Below are 18,642 nucleotides of genomic sequence, written 5' to 3' on the forward strand. Positions count from 1 at the left end.
TATGCTGAAGTAGTTACACTGCATTAAGATAATGTAATTAATAGTGGGTTTATTGTTATTATTTGTTACAGAATGCTTAGCCTATATGTCAAGATCAAATTAAGCAGACAGTGTACATGTGCTTTAGAGTGGCCTACCTTAATCGATAGGCTAGGCTACTGACCATTTACAATAAGTTGTTACGGCAATTATTAATTGGCTGCATTTATGCCATTTAGAACATACTTTATGAGTGGAAGGGTGTCTTTAAGTAGCCTAACTTTATTGCTTTAGGGGAAATGAGACGAAAATATGTGCAATATTACATTAGCTATTAGACTATTACATTAACCTGCTCCGAAATATAGTGAACTTCGTTACGCCTGGGGGGCGGGTTGTTGTTGTTGTTCGGACAGACCTGCCCCCACTGCTAAAAAATGGCTGGGTGTAAATGGCTGTTGTTGTTTTGGCCAGGGACTCTTGTTGGCACTCAGCTGTGGCCCTGGAGCAGAGCATCGAGTTCATCCGGGACACTCTGGTGTCTAACGAGGAGGAGGAGAGCCTGGGGAAGTGCACAGGGGAGGATGGCCAGTCGCTGGTCCGGGGGAAGAAGCCCATCGTGGGGCTGATTGGACCAGGGTCCAGCTCAGTGGCCATTCAGGTCCAGAACCTTCTCCAGCTGTTCAATATCCCCCAGATAGCCTACTCTGCCACCAGCATGGACCTCAGTGATAAGGTGGGGCTTAGACCACTGTAGACACACACACATACACACTTATGTACAGTCATACATACACAGTGGCGGCCGGGACTTTGCAGAGACCCCCCCCCCCCCCTGCAAAGTCGGAACCCTAGGCCCCTCCCCTAAATCCACTCAGGGGAGTCAGGTGGCTGAGCGGTGAGGGAATCGGGCTAGTAATCCGAAGGTTGCCAGTTTGATTCCCGGTCATGCCAACTGACGTTGTGTCCTTGGGCAAGGCACTTCACCCTACTTGCCTCGGGGGAATGTCCCTGTACTTACTGTAAGTCGCTCTGGATAAGAGCGTCTGCTAAATGACTAAAATGTAAATGTAAATGCACTCAAAATGTATCTCCATCCTATCTTATACATTGCTGTCTACCTTTAAATATAACCTATGTCCTATTTTTAAACTTTTTTTTAAATAACAAAAGCACAATAACAGCCTATTTGTGTGGCGTCCTGCGGAAACCCGTCGGATGTCGCGGCCGCTCATTGTTGGCTATAAGCCATAAAAGATCGACAATTGTTTTCTGTCAAAATTTAGATTTTTGATGTTTTCTATAGTAAACACCCTAAACTTCATTGTAATGTACAAAAAGTATTGTTGCTTCTGAAAAACTGTTAATTTCAACGTTTTTCGGACATGTCAGCTAGCAAGATTTCCAAGCCATTTCAAATCAAATGCTCAGTTTGCTTGCTCTTTTGAGTGCTGCAGCAGCCCCAAACAACTGATCAATGAAGTCAGGCTGTTAAACTTAAAAATAACTTGCTGAGAAGTTATTAATGTAGCCTATACTTAAACTGACATTTACATTCACAACGTGATTACGAACAAATGGATTTGCTTTCCATATTCGCCACAGAATTAGAATGAAACGGAGTGGAATGCAATTTTCTCGCTTATCACTTTATTGACACAGGTCAACTTTAAAATTATGTAACTTCAGTTGTGATAAAGATATCTGAGTGATTTAAACAGATTTGTATTCAGGATAGTTTGTAGTTTCCAAAAATGTATAATACCTAGAAAGACCCAAATGTTCACGATGTGAAGGGTTTCCGCAGGCCGCCACACATTTGTCATTGTTCAAAACCAAATACAACACTAGCCTTCTGATAGTTAAGCACCAAGGATAGCATCGCCGAAATAACACAATCAATGGAGGAAAGGAAAACATTTATTCTTGCCAATAAGTAGGCTAAGCAAGTATATTTATTGTTGGTTGCTGGTGAGACGTGCTGCTGCTACTATACCTACCTGCGGCTGCGGTAGTGTTTCGTGTTGATAATATTCCTCTCTGGCTGGTCTAAATAAGTGTGTAATCTTCGGGTGTTTTGCTCGAGCTTGTTCAGACAATATTCTGCTGCGCTTTTGAGCACCGCGTGCATATTTTCTTTTACTCATGCCTCTACCGTCATCTAGCAGAACGTAGCCTAATGATTAGCATTTTTTAAATGTGCGCGTTCAATAGGCGTAATGGCGCAAAAGGCACGTAAGATACGCAAAAGCCATTGTTGCCAGATTCAGGGATTTTGAGACGATTGAGCCTATTTAGATCTGTTACGTTGCCTACATTACGGAATTCCTTTACCTGGCAGTTGAAACTTGGGGCTCTCAAGGAGCGCCCTCAAAGTGTTTTCCTTGTTTTTTTAAATATATTTTTTTTATATAGGCCTAGTCTGTTTTTTGATATGCAGGACGGGGCCCTTAGGGCATGGGGGGCCCCCGCCTTGCGGGGACTTCCCAGCCGCCACTGTACATACATATAACCACACACACAAACACCTACACACAGACAGATGTACATACAATATTACATACAGAAAACCACATACACACACATGTACGCATACACACACACACAGACATACACATATACATTTACACACACAGACATACAATCATACATACATATAACCACATACACAAACACACACACCTACACACAGACAGATGTACATACAATCTTACATACATAAAACCACATACACACATATACGCATACACACACAGACATATATACAATCATACATACATATAACCACACACACCAACACACACACCTACACACAAACAGATACAGATACAATGTTACATACACGCACCAAGAGAGATGTACAGGCACGCAGGCAGACACGCCTTCACATGTGTTTCAGTTCCTGTGTTTCTGTACTATAGAGCCTGTATAAGTACTTCATGCGGGTGGTGCCCTCGGACGCCCAGCAGGCCAGAGCCATGGTGGACATCGTGAAGAGGTACAACTGGAGCTACGTGTCTGCCATCCACACCGAGGGTGAGAGCACTACTTCTTCTCCTCCCTGTCACCACGCAGGAGTAGGCTGTTTTCCTCAGAGTGTGAGTGTGTCGTGTGTGTTAGTGGGTGTATATGTGTGTGCGTGTGTCTGACTGTGTTGTGTGTGTGTCTGTGTGTGTCTGGCTGTGTTGTATGAGTCTCGGTGTGTGTGTGTCAGGCTGTGTGTGTGTGTCTGGGTGTGTTGTGTGGGTGTGTGTGTATATGGGTGTGTGTGTGTGTGTATGTCTCTGCAACTCTCTCTGCCTCAGCATGAAAACAGGTGCCACGGTTTGTTCCCTGCTTCTGGAATGAAATGTTGCCACCAACACACAAAGATATCCAACAGAGTTTTCCGGTGTTCTGCTATTTTTAGCTATCCAACAGTAACACATATCTCCTCTATATTGGCAGTTCACAACGATGTTAGGTACTACAGTAGTACCCTAGCAGTGCATAGCAATTATGCACCAGTATGTATATTTATGTTGTGTCACAATGGAGACCAGATTCTATCATTAGAAATGGAAAAAAGCATTAGAGATTGAAATCTTGCATGTTTGTGTGTATGATCTAGTTCTCACATTAGCATTGTGTGGACAAGGAAAATTGATATGAGACTGACAATCTTTAAGGCTGTATGTTGTGTGTTAAACTGTTTCCACATGTATGTGTGTGTGTGTGTGTGCCCACATCCCTTGGAAATCTGATAATCCACAGCTCTCAAAAAAACGTCATATAGAAAGTCAATTTCATCTACACTGTCCATGTACCAGAACCCCTCACACACATTTTATATTCCCTTCAATGTACAGTATGTGAATATTATGTTATGCGCAGAGTGACAAGCTGTCTGTAACACTGACATCCATTTTTGTGGCATTTTGACTTCATACACACACACACACACACACACACAGGCACACACACACAGGCACACACACACAGGCAAACACACTTACACACTGCTGGCACAGTGGCCTAATGACATACTGCTCACAGACCTACACAATGACACACACACACAGACACACACACTGCACAGTAAAAATGAGGACAAGTGCACCAGATAGAGAACTGAGGTGAGAAGAGGTATTTAGGGTTGAGGATAAGGACTCAGTAACTGGTCACTGTCTGCCTTGTTTATCAGGCTGTTCAATAGAGAGAGTGTTTAAGGTTTTTGTTTCCTGAACAGGCTTTCAGGTAGAAAGCAGAGACTTTTCTTACTTTTTTTGTACATCTCTGTCTCTCTCTCTGTCTCTGTCTGTCTCTCTCTCACACACACACTCCCCAGTAAGTGATCAATGGAGAAAAGATAATTAAATCCCATGGTAGGTGATATAGTGCTCAAAGGAAAGGCATTTACAGTAATTAACAGGCGCCTGCACACTATAACTGTGAACCAAATTCAGGCGGGGGGAAATAACATTGTTATGTATTTGAATTGGATTTTCAAGATCAGACGATTGTCACTCTGACAGAAATTAACAGTCTGGTTTAAACAGGATTAAGAACAAGACTAGGAACACGCTGGGTAATCCCTTCTGTATTGCTACAACGTTCTGGGGATGGACGTAGTGGGTTTTGACCCTCTGACCCTCTTGGTAGGTAACTTGTGACCACCTCAGGTGTGTCACAAGGGTGGCTGTTCTAGGCAGGATTGTTTCATCCCCAGCAACAGGGATGTGTTTGTTGAACACATGACTAAAATGCCAATGTTAGCATCTTCTCAGAAAAGCTTTTTACAAGAAAATAAAGACAAGGCTTTTTTTCTCCTCCCGTGGGTGCTTGTGCGAATACATACGCATGTCACACGCACCCACACACACCTGCATGCACACACATACACACACACACACAGAGAGAGCTTGGTTCATTGTATTCCTGGGATTTTGTAACCCTTTAAGGCCGTTTAAATTTGGTCTGTAGTACTTGTAAGTCCCTCTCCAGCGGGATAAGAGTGTAATCCTGTTTGGGTGATAATTCCTTTTTTTTATTTCTTTTTTTTTTATTGATGCTTAGTAACAATACAGAAATGCAAATGACAGCATACAATATACTTGTACAGCAGTACACTAAAGTATATACAGAGAATACAACAGAAAATACATAGAAATAAATAATAAACACGATAATTCCTTTTTCCAAGCAGGAAGGCTAAGCGTTATGACATCATGGATGACAGACTGCCAGTTCACAACAGTGGATGTAACACTGAGCTTTTGTAGTTTGATGTAGTGTGTGTGCTCGCACACACACTACATACACACTACAAACACAATGAGGCGTAAGTAGTGTAACTATAAGGGATATAACCTTGTATCTTTCAACTGAGACACTGAAACCCAATCATGCCCCCAGAGTGAGGATGGATTTCCAACAGAAACGAGGTGACCTGGTTTTCATGGAAACTGGGGAGTCTACCCCTGACAGTTTAGTGAATAGGGACACCACATATTCTGGGGAAAAGTGTTGGCATTCCACCAGTGTGTTTACATGCGCACGTGTATGTATTAGCGTACATGCACCTGCATTTCCAAGCATGCGTGTTGTCTAATGTAATCAGTGATCTGATATGTGAACAAAACATATAATTAAATGTGAACGTACAACCTTAAAATATGTGATCACCAATCAAAACCTCTTGCTCAGTTCATCAATCAATCTGTCTCTTGCTGAGCAGTGAGGACATTTGTTGGTGAATCGAATAATCAACAATTGGCCTTAGAAAGAAGACTTCTCATACTAAACAGTAGTGTATGCCAATCAGTATAACCTGGCTTTTTCTCGTGTGTGCCTCTGTCTCCCTGTCTGTATGTCTGTATGTGTGTGTGTGTGTATGTATGCATTTCTGCTTGTCTGTCAGTTTTTTTCTGTTTTTATGTCTGTCTGTCCCCCCTCCCCCTTCCCCCCCACCTCCCCAGGTAACTACGGGGAGAGCGGCATGGAGGCCTTCAAGGACATGGCGGCCCGGGAGGGCATCTGCATCGCCCACTCAGACAAGATTTACAGCAACGCGGGCGAGCAGGGCTTCGACAGGCTGCTGGAAAAGCTGCGCGGCCACCTGCCCAAGGCACGCGTGGTGGCCTGCTTCTGTGAGGGCATGACCGTCCGAGGCATCCTGATGGCCATGAGACGCCGCCACCTGGTTGGAGAGTTCTTGCTCGTGGGAAGGTGGGTGGAAGAACGTAGGCGCGCATGCACACGTACAGGCACGGGCGGAGGTGTCTACACACACACACACTCACACAGACATACAAGCATGGGCTGAGGTGGATACATAGGCACCCGTGCATGGAAACACACCGATGTGGCGTTCACCCTCACATGCTTTCGGAGACGCATACAGACAGGCACGCTTGCAAATTGTTTATGCTTTCACATGCACGCACACACACACAACCAGGACATATGCTGTGTGTTTTACCGTGTACAGAACCAACTGGTTCTTTCACCTCCGGGCTTTCACCATTCAACCTTCTCCACATCTCCAGCACCATCAAACAGGCTGTATCCATGGTTACCGACCCCATCTTCAACATCACCTTCATGTTCACCATCTTCATCCTCACCCGGTCCTCGTCTCGTCAGCCTTCATCGCCCTCCGTCTCATCTGCAGCAGAGGTCTTCCTGTCAGGTAATTGTTGAAGTTTTCATCTCTCTTTAGAAAACTGTCACACTTTGCGGTGGAACCATCGTCATGACAACTAGCTGAATTGGGTCACGTGACCTTTCCTTACCAGGTTGTCTAGCAGACACACGTTTGATGTAGATTTGTTGTTGGCAGATATGTACGGCAATGTGTCTGGTTAGCTAGGTCAGCCACTATAAAACAATTTATTGACAAAGCACTTGTGTTTGACATTGCAGTGTCTGTCCTTTAAATTATGCAAAATTAATGTGTCATACTCACTCTTAGCTGTGCGTATGTTGTCTCTGTGTCCGAAAAACAATATTATGATGAAAATGGAAATTATGAAGATAATTATGATACTGAAGGATTAATACTGCACCATCCCTAAAAATACCCCTTTGTGGAAAATTACCGATTCCTTAAGAGCAGAGAGAGAATTTTTCCTCAAGGCGATTGTCACCATTAGAAATGACATACTATTCATAGGATACCTTCATTTGGAGTGAAGGATGGTTTGAGGGGGGTTGGAAGGGGGAGATGGAGGGAGGGAGAGAGAGAGAGAAAGAGAAAAAAATTAGAGGAAGAAAAAATGAATTAAAGACATTGGAGGGAGACAGAGTTGTCTTGTGCGTTTCAATCTCAGACAGTATGGCACGCTTTATTTTAAGGTCTCCAGTTTGGTCGTTTCCCTGGAGCTCTCTAAAAGTCTCTTCTCATTAGGAAACACATATGTAGGCTGTCTTTCATCTCTCAAATGTGACAGCAGAGACCATGGAGTGACCTTGAACTAAATTCAAGATACTGTATAACCAACCCCAGCCAGCCTATCCAACACTAACCGTATGGCTACAAGCTCAGATACTGCAGGTCTGGACTTATGCTGCGTTGACCAGGTTAACAAATGGTTGACTGCTATGAAGACCATTGTTGATATACCAAGCATGTATTTGGCTCTTTGATTAATAAATGTCTATATACTGTTCTGATGTTGAGAGAATTGGAGGAGAGAGACTTTGTTCTTTGTGAGTGTGTGTGTGTGCTTGTGTATCATTGTGTTGAGTGTGTGAGAGGAGAGAGGAGACCTGTTCCTTCGGGAGATTGAGTTCTGTTTATCTATGCCAGTTCTGAATATTTAAAGGCTGTCTATTTAAGAAAATGGTGTCAGGGTCTCAGTACCCTGCTGTTAGCAAGTGTGTATGTGTATGTGTGTGTGTGTACTCGCACAAACCGAAACTTGTGTATTTGTGTATACAAGCCAAACAAGTGCATAGCAGTGGATCGGATTCTGAAAAATGCTGAATGAAACAATCTGCATAGACACACACACATTTACGATCCATACTAGTGTCGTCTAACTTGATAACACTTGTTGCTATTATTAAGTGAGACAGAGCTAACGTGCCATGCTCAACCTCTCAGCCCCCCCAAATCATTCACACAGGTCTGCAATTATCTCTCTCTAAAACCACACAGTAGCACCAGAGTTAATGACTGTTTTCACTAGCCCTTGTTTCCTACTGTACGTACCATGTTCCTGAACCAGAGTGATTCATGCTGAGCGCTCAAATCCTGTTTACCTGGAATTACCTCAAATCCTTCCTTCCTTTCTTCATTTCTTCCTTCCTGTCTTCCATCCTTCCTTCCTGCCTCCTTTCCTTCCCTCCATGCCTCCTTCTTAACCCTCCCCTTTTATATTTTAATGGAAGTTGCTTAGAGCACAGAGCCTCTGTCCTACAGTACCTGTGGAACAAGAACGATAGATAGGGAGGTATCATGGCAGGTCCGAGTCAGACGAGTCAGCCACTGAGGATTACAGCTCCTCTGTGATCACCACCTATCTTCCATCTCCCACCCAATGATTGACCAGATCAAACATTCCTTAATGTAACTTCTGAGGAAAAAACGCTTTAATTGACATTGATCAGTGTAGCAATGATTTACAATGCTTGCTCTGCAGTACAAGCACTTTTATGTCCAGAGGCAAGGTGGTATCCTGATGCACATTGCTGTATGGTATGTCTGCTTTCCTATGACAACATTTCCCTAAATAGTTTCTGGTCTATTCCATAATAACTACCCTTATCCCTGTTTCCTCATATAGTGCACTTCACAGCTCTCCACTCCCCTCTTAGAGCAGCGAGCTGCCCTTCTCAGGTCAGTGTGTGGGCTCTGCGGCTCTCCTACGCGCCGACAAGTGATTCAACCGATCCACCACCACGGCTCCTCTCTCTCTCTCTCTCTCTCTCTCTCTCTCTCTCTCTCTCTCTCTCTCTCTCTCTCTCTCTCTCTCTCTCTCTCTCTCTCTCTCTCTCTCTCTCTCTCTCTCTCTCTCTCTCTCTCTCTCTCTCTCTCTCCCTCCATCTCTCCTTCTCCCTGTTTCTCCCTCTCTCTTCCAGTGTCTTTCTTTCTCTCCTTCTCTCTCTCTCCCTCTTTAAATTTCTCTGTCTCCTTCTCTCCCTCTCTCTCTCTGTCTCCTTCTCTCCCTCCCTCTCTCTCTCCCTCTTCCTCTCTCTTGTTTTTCACATCCATCTCTTTTCATTCCCATTCCTCCCCCCGCACTCCCCCTGAAAAGATGTGTTACGAAAGCCTCTCCTCTCCCTCACCCAGGGGGATGGAGCCTCACACAAAGCCCACCCACACAGGCTGTTGTGTAACGCGAGCTCTGCTGGGTTATCTAAGTTCCCTGACAGGCTGGTACTGTACACGCCGCCGTCATGTTGACGTCCGACGCAGGAAGCTGTGGGGGGGGGGGGGGCGCATCCAGACGCATGTGGAGATAATTGTCACTGTCTGGTCTCCTAACAGAGGAACAGCTCAATGTCTAGACCCCGACGTCTCTCTTGAGAGCACCAGAAATGCAGTGTGGGTCGCTTTGAGAGTATTTTAAATTGACAAGTGAATGTTCTGTAATCCTAGATTTGAGAGCACAACTATCCACAAGATTGTTTGGATTTTGGTTGTTAGACACCTGCCTGTAGGTGTCTGTGTGCATCATTACATTTACATTTTACATTTATTCATTTAGCAGACACTTTTATCCAAAGCGACTTCCAAGAGAGCTTTACAAAAGAGCATAGGTCACTGATCATAACAACGAGATAGCCCCAAACATTGCGAGCAGCCAAAACATGAAGCATACATTGTGGAAAACCAAATAAGTGCCAAAGGGAAGAACCATAAGAGCATGCAGTTAAACACGTTACAATTGAACAACATGAAACTCCCCACAAGAGTGCAAGAGTGTACCTGTAGAAAACACAATCAACAGTAAAATATTTCACAGCGAGTACAAGAATTTGAAACCGTTACAACTAACCAACAAGAGCAACAAGTCTCTCAATACGAGTCATTGTGATCCTGGAGGAAACTAACATCAGGTCCAGCCAAGCATTCCTAAGTGCCGTTGTACTCCCGCGTCTTGAGCCTTTTCTTGAAGGTGGGGAGACAGTCAGTGTCCCTGATGGAGGTGGGGAGTTGATTCCACCATGGGGGCCAGACAGGAGAAGAGCTTGTGTTGGGACCGGGCGCTCTTGAGCGGTGGGACCACCAGACGGTTGTCAGAAGAAGACCGTAGGTGGCGGGGGGGGGGGGGGGGTGTAAGGCTGGAGGAGAGACTTGATGTAGTCGGGTGCAGTCCCGTTCACCGCTCGGAAGGTCAGTACCAGAGTCTTGAATCTGATACGGGCCGTGATGGGAAGCCAGTGGAGGGAGATGAGGAGCGGGGTAACATGGGAGCGTCTGGGTAGATTGAAGACCATACGGGCCGCCGCGTTCTGAATCCTCTGGAGAGGTCGGGTTGCGCATGCTGGGAGACCGGCGAGCAGTGAGTTGCAGTAGTCCAACTTTGAGAGGACAAGTGCTTGGACTAGCAGCTGGGTGGAATGCTCAGACAGGTATCTCCTGATCTTCCGGATGTTGTAGAGGGTGAATCTACACGACTGGGAGACCGCAGCAATGTGGGCTGTGAGGGAGAGCTCGTCATCCATGGTCACCCCGAGGTTCCTGGCAGAGGATGAAGGGGTCACCGTCGCCGATCCCAGGGTGATTGAGAGATCGTGGGAGATGGAGGGTTTGGCCGGGATGATGAGGAGTTCTGTTTTGGCGAGGTTCAGCTGGAGGTGGTGCTCGGTCATCCAGGCGGAGATGTCTGTGAGGCAGGCCTCGATCCTAGCTGAGATCCCCGGATAAGTCGGGGGGAACGACAGGTACAGCTGCGTGTCGTCAGCATAGCAGTGGTAGGAGAAGCCATGTGAGGTGATGATTGGTCCAAGCGAGGTGGTGTAGAGGGAGAAGAGGAGGGGTCCAAGGACGGAGCCCTGTGGGACACCAGTGGAGAGCTGGCGGGGGCCTGACACTTTGCCTCCCCAGGAGATCTGGTAGGATCTTCCCGACAGGTAGGATGAGATCCACTGAAGTGCAGTGCCAGTGATGCCCATCTCAGAACGTCTGGCCAGCAGGATTTGATGGTTAACCGTATCAAACGCTGCAGAAAGGTCCAGCAGAATGATGACGGATGACCTCAAAGCCGCTCTGGCAGACTGGAGGGCAGTGGTGACTGACAGGAGGGCAGTTTCTGTGGAGTGGCCAGTCTTGAAGCCCGATTGGTTGGGGTCAAGCAGGTTGTTCTGAGAGAGGAAGTTTGACAGTTGGTTAGATACAGCGCGTTCAATTGTTTTAGAAAAGAAGGGTAGTAGTGATACTGGTCTGTAGTTCTGGAGGACGGCTGGGTTAAGGGAGGGTTTTTTGAGTAGAGGGCTAACTCTGGCCTGTTTGAAGGCAGAGGGGAAAGTGCCGGAAGTGAGAGAAGAGTTAAGGACATGGAGAAGAAAAGTTATGATTGAGGGAGAGATGGTTTGAAAGAGAGGGGAGGGGACTCTCTGCCTCGGACAGGGGAGAGAAAGAGTTTAGACATTTAGTTGGGTTAGTCATAGAGGGTGAGTGGGTAGGAAAGGTGGGTTCAGGGAACCGACTGCTAATGTCAGCAACTTTTTTCTCAAAGAAGGAGGAGAAGTCGTCTGCTGTCAGGGTGGAGGGGGAGGGTGGGGGAGGTGGGTTAAGCAGGGTGGAGAAGGTAGAGAAAAGTTTGTGAGGGTTTGAGGCGGAGTTAATTTTGTTCAGGAAGTAGTGGGTTTTAACATCAGTTATGCGGGCAGAGAAGGATTTGAGGAGGGAGTGATACTTATTGAGGTCCAGACCATCTTTGGACTTGCGCCATCTCCTCTCAGCTGCCTGAAGGATGGACCATTCTTCACGAATCACATCCGTGAGCCACGGGCAGGAAGGAGAAGATCGCGCAGGCCTGGTTGACAGGGGACAGTGTCGAGTGATGCAGTTAGTGTGGATAACAGGGTGTTGGTGGCAGTGTCAGTGGGGTGGGACATAAACTCGTCAATGGGAGGGAGGATGTTACACTGGAGGAAAAATGGGAGGGGGATAGGGAGCGGAGGTTGCGGTAGAAGGTTACGAGGGGAGGGGAGGTAGGAGGAGTTGGAGGGAGAGAGACAGAGAATTGGATGAAGGAGTGATCAGAAATGTGTAGTTGGGTTACAGAGGTTAAGTCAGTGATACAGTTACGTGTCAGGATGAGGTCGAGCTGTTTTCCTGCCTTGTGGGTCGCCGGTGTGTTCAGCAGCTTCAGGTCGAAGGAAGTCAGAAGAGACTTGAAGTCGACGGCCTGCGTTCCTTCGAGGTGGATGTTTAAGTCTCCAAGGAGTATCATACTGGCTTTCTCGGTCTCCTCCCCCTATTGATGTTTTTTTGGGGGACTTTAGCCAAAGTCAACCTAAAAAAATAAGTATGTGTTTATTTATGGGTTGAAAAAATGTTTAAAGGTTAACGTTAGAAAGAGCAACACAATGTAGTTTAGCTTGACTGCTCTGAACTATCACTTCCTGTCTCTGTCTCTCCCTTTCTCTCTTTCTCTGTCTCTTTGTGTTTCTGTCTCTATTTCTGACTACCATTCATGTCTCTCTCTCCATCCCTCATTTCTCCTCCTCTCCTTCTCCCACTCCCACCTTCCTTCCCCCCCTCCCTCACCCACTCCCCTCCTCCCTCCCACTTCCTCCCTCCCCTCCACAGTGACGGCTGGGCAGACAGATATGATGTGACAGACGGCTACCAGCGCGAGGCCGCGGGGGGGATCACCATCAAGCTCAAGTCGGCCTACGTGACCTGGTTCGACAACTACTATCTCAACTTGACGCCGGAGGTGAACGTACGCAACCCCTGGTTCCCGGAGTTCTGGCAGCATCGCTTCCAGTGCCGACTGAAGGGACACCCTCAGGAGAGCAGCAAGTTCAACCGTACCTGCAACAGTGAGTCCACACACACACACACAAACACACACATATACACACACAGTTGGTACACCAATGCATACACTCAGACTCCCTTTCACTGTCATGTTATAAATTATAAACACTCTTCTGTAAAGAGTTTTGTGTGTGTGTGTGTGTGTGCACAGAAATTGAGTCTTTACGTCACCAGTATGCCCAGGACACTAAGATGGGTTTCGTCATCAATGCGATCTACTCTATGGCATATGGACTTCATACCATGCAGCAAGCACTCTGCCCTGGGTACAAGGTCGGTGCCACCTTGAGTGTAGTGTTTGTGAGAGTGTGAGTGTGTGTGTTTACTCTGCTCTCTCCCCGGCCCCAGGGTCTGTGTGAAGCCATGCGGCCCATCGACGGACGTAAGCTGCTGGACTTCCTGATGAGCACCAACTTCACCGGTGTGTCAGGAGAGATCATCCACTTTGACCAGAATGGAGACTCACCTGGCAGGTGAAGGATACACACACAGATAGACAGAATGACCGACAAAATGACAGACAGACACACAGACGAACAGACAGACAGAATGACAGATAGAATGACAGACAGACAGGCAGACAAACAGACAGAATGACAAACAGACAGACAGAATGACAGACAAACAGACAGACTGATGGACAGACAGACATACATACTAACAGACAGATAAGTGCAATTGTTGACAGGTTAAGGCATGTGAAATTGGGATGCTCACTGTGCTACAATGATGAACCATTGTCACACTGTTAGAACTGTGCATTCCTTGATTATCTGCTGCCCCTACTTACATACACTTTAGTATGTCCCTTTAGGTAAAAGCGCCTGCTAAATGAATACATGTAGATGATGTGTATGTGTGGGTGTGGATGTTCACGCGGATGTCTGCAGGTATGAGATCATGAACTTCAAGCACATGGGAGAGGAGCAATACAGTTACATCCACGTGGGTAGCTGGGACCAGGGAGGCCTCAGGATGGACGACGAGGAGATCTGGACCAACAACAACACCATCATCCAGTCAGTCTGCTCTGAACCCTGTCTGAAGGCTCAGATCAAGGTCAGGAGACCACCAGAGACCAATCATGATCACGGCCTAACAGGAGGAGGGATTATGACCGTGTGTGTGTGTTGCCTAGGTGATCCGTAAGGGCGAGGTGAGCTGCTGTTGGACATGCACGCCGTGCAAGGAGAACGAGTACGTGTTTGACGAGTACACGTGTCGCGCCTGTGACCTGGGCGCCTGGCCGACAGATGACCTGACGGGTGCGCGGTGCCACTCTCCTTGTCTCTCCTCTTGTTTCTCTCTCTCTGCCCTCCTCTCTCTCTCTCTCTCTCTTTCTCTCTCTCTCACTCATCCATCGGTCAGTCTCCTTTCCTATTCTACTCTCTTTCTCACCATCCCCCCAAAACTTCTCTCTCTTTGTTTGGCTCCTTCTCTCTTTCTCCCTCTTCAACCAACATCTCTCTCTCTCTCTCTCTCTCTCTCTCTCTCTCTCTCTCTCTCTCTCTCTCTCTCTCTCCCTGTCTCCATAACTCCCTTTCTCTATCTGTATCTCTCTCTCCATAACTCCCTTTCTCTATCTATATCCCTCTCGCTTCCTCCCCCCCCAAAAAATTGCTTTTCCCCTCTCTCTCTCTTACCTTTAATTTCTGTGAGGTTATCACTATGGAACATGAGTCGGAATGTGGGTCAGAAAGGCAGAGAAGGACAATGTGGCACAGAACACACCAGGGGTTTATCCAAACACACTGACACACACACACACACACTAAAACACAGCCACACACTGAGATACAATCACACACACAAACATTCAATGCAGTTTTGATGATAAAAACAGCACTAATTTAACATTTGCCACCTCCTCTCCTCTCATCTCTCCCTTTTCTCCCTTTCTTTTTTCTCTCTCTTGGCTCCTTCTCTTGGCTCTTGGCTCTCTCTATCCTCCCTTGCCCCCCTCAGGTTGTGAGCCTATCCCGGTACAGTATGTGCGCTGGGGGGACCCAGAGCCAATCGCTGCGGTGGTCTTTGCGTGTCTGGGCCTCATGGCAACACTCTTCGTCACCTCCATCTTCATCAAGTAACCCCGCCCTCTGTTCTTCAGTCACGTGTCCTTATTTGTTCATTCAAATATATGTATGGATGTACAGAAGTCTTGTGCATGTCTAGACATAAATGTGCGTTGGTTTACACGTGTGTCATGTGTGTGTGTGTGTTTCTACACCTGTATGCATCTCATGACATGTCATATTTAGTGTAATTACTATAACTGTAAATAGTATGCATTTACATATCTTGATATACAGTGTAAACTAAACATAATAACGTAATGAAATTAGGCAATTTAAGTCAAACAAGTGTCAACTAGAGAGGGTACAATTTCTGGGGAAACTGAGGTGTGCTTGCGTCGGTTGCTGAGGGGTCCGTTTTGTTCCTTAAATTTTACCACTGATATTTCAGTATATTTTAAATAGGTGTGCACACTTATTATTTATGAAGATGGAATAGATTAAAAAGCATACATTTGTTGCTGCTCATTTACACTTGAAAATGCTAAGATTGAAGTGTAGAATGAAAAAGGGTTCTCTTGTAATTTCCCTTAGTGCAAGAGGGAATGGTGATAGGCTATGTTGCAGCCTCATGTCACACTGGTGACACGGTTTAAATTGCAGGTTCTGACCTTTGGGCTACAGTCACACCAGTCAAGAGACAGAGGACACAGAAAAATATGCTTTAATAAATCCAACCTGATAAAATTTACAACAGTAAAAACTTAGTCTTTCTGTCCTTTAAAAACCTAGGAGGGGTGTCTTTCGTAGTGGTCCTTTGGCGTATGCCAACTCTATTAATCGCCGCTGCCGGTTCCGTATAATACCGCTCCGTTCCGTCGTAGCCCACCTCTTGCGACGCGTGGAGCGAGCCCCCTTTACGCCTGGGACACACTGGCTGCGAAGCGCCTGGACGCGCCGCGCAGCGCCACGATCGGCTACGACTGAGCAAAAGCTGTTCACACCAGACGCGCATCTCTCCGCGGCGGTCACTAAGCCTTTCAGCTACTCTGAGCTTTCCTTTACGCTGACATGGTACATAAACATGGCATTGGCTATATCCCAGCATTGATCCTTATCTACGTTGTCCTTGTAAAATTGTTGCTGACATACAACAACTCCCTGTGCTTTTCAACTTTGAGAATTCATTTGATGCTGATTTTAGAAATCTACTTGGGGGTTCTCTCTCGGTAGGCTATGTCTGCTTGTGTGTTGTGTGCAACGCGTGACAACTCGTTTCTCTCAAACAAACAAAACAACTACGGGCATGCTAGCTCAACGGATCTATCCGTTTATTTTCATTCGTTTTCATCAGGGTAACCACATGTAAAGGACGTTCGTTACCAACATTGTGTAATTATAAAGTCTACAACTTTACACTGGCTGCGATCGCAGGCGATCGCAGCCAGTGTGGTCGGTCCCATTTGATAACATGGGCGCCGAAAGAAAAAAGGAGGTGCTTCCAGGCGCGTCGCAGCAGATCACAGCCGATCGCAGGCAGTGTGTCCCAGGCGTTAGGCGTCAGCAGTCGAGCCGTAGATGCATCCTAGATTCTGGGTGCAGTGGGTTCGTCAGACAGCCAAGCCGCGGTTGTGACCCAGGAGTCTAGTTGCGGGCAGCGGAATCCAGCTGGTCGCTTCCATAGATATATGGTCGCTTCGTCCTGGGCCTAGTTGCGGGCAGCGGAACCCAGCTGGTCCCTTCGTCCGATCGATTCTGGGTGCAGTAGGTTCTTCGGACAGCCAAGCCGCGGTTGTGACCCAGGAGTCTAGTTGCGGGCAGCGGAATCCAGCTGGTCGCTTCCATAGATATATGGTCGCTTCCTCCTGGGCCTAGTTGCGGGCAGCGGAAACCAGCTGGTCCCTTCGTCCGGTCGTAAACGTGTTCTTTTTTTTTTATGAAGCTCCGCCCCTTCCATTTAGTCCACAATCCTTTTTAAAGGAGCCCCTGCTATTGGCCAACCAATCAGTGGAAGACGTAATTAGGAGTGATAGGCTGTGTCACTGTCAACTGGGGGGTTCGCTCCCCCCATCCTTGTTGTCTCCAAACACTGCATTGCACATATCATAATACAACAGCACACAAATGATACCATGCAATAGTCACAGCAAACAATATGAAATCACCAACGCAAACAAAAACATCTCAAATCATAATCAAACCCAACTAATGTTAACTCACTGATGTTTTCAAAACAAAGAAATTGGGCAATCCTGTGTAAAAAGAGTCCTAACCCTATATCTAACAACGTTGTCACTGGCAGGATCTCAGATGGAATTGCTATTCAAACAACCATCTGCAAACTGAAAATATGCCCAAAAAACGTAAATAAGCTTGAAATGTAATTATGGAAAACTGGCTATATACTGGCTGCCTAGCCTATAACAAGTTTACTAGAAGCGATCATTGTCAGTAACAAAGTCCCTGTCTGAAGAGACTCGGGTCTCATTTGACCGGCTAGAGTATCCGCGTGCAAAATAGTGATGGGTCGTTTGCGAACAAGTCAGCTCAAAGAGCCGGTTTTGAACGATGTGAGCTGGCTCGCATATTACATTACATTTAGTCATTTAGCAGACGCTCTTATCCAGAGCGACTTACAGTAAGTACAGGGACATTCCCCCGAGGCAAGTAGGGTGAAGTCCGCGGAGTTCGCTTATACCATGGTCACTTGCCAACATTTTTTTTTACAAACATTAATTTATGTTTTCATGCGTTTGCAAAAAAAAATCTAACGTTTTTTAACGTTAGCCAATTCAGATATTTCTAGTCCGATCAACTCATAGAACCAACACTGGCTTTCCTTTGGATGAGCCATTAGCCCGAAAGCTAACGTTATGCTAGCAAGATTAAAAGGCAATAACGTGTGTACTGTTGACAAACAGTAAATATAATTTTACAGTATGTTTGACAAAAAGATTTGCTAGCTAACCAGCCACGTCACTGTCCCAAAATCAATATCAAGATTTTCACGAACAATTAAAGTATCGGCCATATACTAGTAGCCTACTAGGCTACTGTACGGCCGCAGCCTGTGGAGCGAGTTGAATAGAAAATGGATGTGAGATGACCGCATCAAAGTAATTATAATTTGACAGTATGTTTAACAACAAGATTAGCCAGCTATCGAGCCCTGTCATTGTCCCCAAATAAAATCAAGATTTTTAAGAACAAAATAATCGGCCATGTGTTGCTAGAGTTGCCGCTACTGTCCTGTTGGCCACAGCCTGTCTGAAGTAGATTGACTAGCAAGGTGAATAGCGAATGGGATGTGAGATGAGCGGTTACGTGACACTGTCACACTACATTCAGAAAAGTAACATTTTTCAAATAGGTTAAAATTAGTGCTGTCAAACGATTAAAATATTTAATCGCGATTGATCGCATTAATGTCATAGTTAACTCGCGATTAATCGCACATTTTTATCTATTCTAAATGTCCCTTGATTTCTTTTTGTCCCATTTTTTCCTCTCATTTTAATGCTCTTAACAACATGGAAAAGTGGATTGGATTGCTTAGTTAGTGAAAAAATTTTTTTTTTTTTTTTTTATTGAAAACAACATTGCAACATTGCCTGGCTTTGACGAGGGGGCGGAGAATTCGCATCAGCTGTGTGCTTGGCCATCAAGTAGTAT

At 46.0% G+C, this 18,642-nt stretch overlaps 1 protein-coding gene across 2 annotated transcripts in view; it reads left to right on the forward strand.

Moving 5' to 3' along the window:
• Positions 1-18,642, forward strand: part of LOC134039178 (metabotropic glutamate receptor 5-like) — a 32,308-nt gene that overhangs the window by 2,499 nt on the left and 11,167 nt on the right. For both annotated transcript variants that reach the window (XM_062484883.1, XM_062484884.1), the window contains exons 5-13: positions 454-715; positions 2,901-3,015; positions 5,937-6,186; positions 12,725-12,960; positions 13,110-13,231; positions 13,307-13,431; positions 13,849-14,017; positions 14,097-14,223; positions 14,924-15,041. In XM_062484883.1, the coding sequence (XP_062340867.1) occupies positions 454-715; positions 2,901-3,015; positions 5,937-6,186; positions 12,725-12,960; positions 13,110-13,231; positions 13,307-13,431; positions 13,849-14,017; positions 14,097-14,223; positions 14,924-15,041 (1,524 nt within the window). The remainder of the gene's footprint in view (positions 1-453; positions 716-2,900; positions 3,016-5,936; positions 6,187-12,724; positions 12,961-13,109; positions 13,232-13,306; positions 13,432-13,848; positions 14,018-14,096; positions 14,224-14,923; positions 15,042-18,642) is intronic.

The sequence above is a fragment of the Osmerus eperlanus genome, chromosome 19, assembly GCF_963692335.1.
Source record: "Osmerus eperlanus chromosome 19, fOsmEpe2.1, whole genome shotgun sequence".
In the NCBI taxonomy this organism is placed as follows: Eukaryota; Metazoa; Chordata; class Actinopteri; order Osmeriformes; family Osmeridae; genus Osmerus; species Osmerus eperlanus.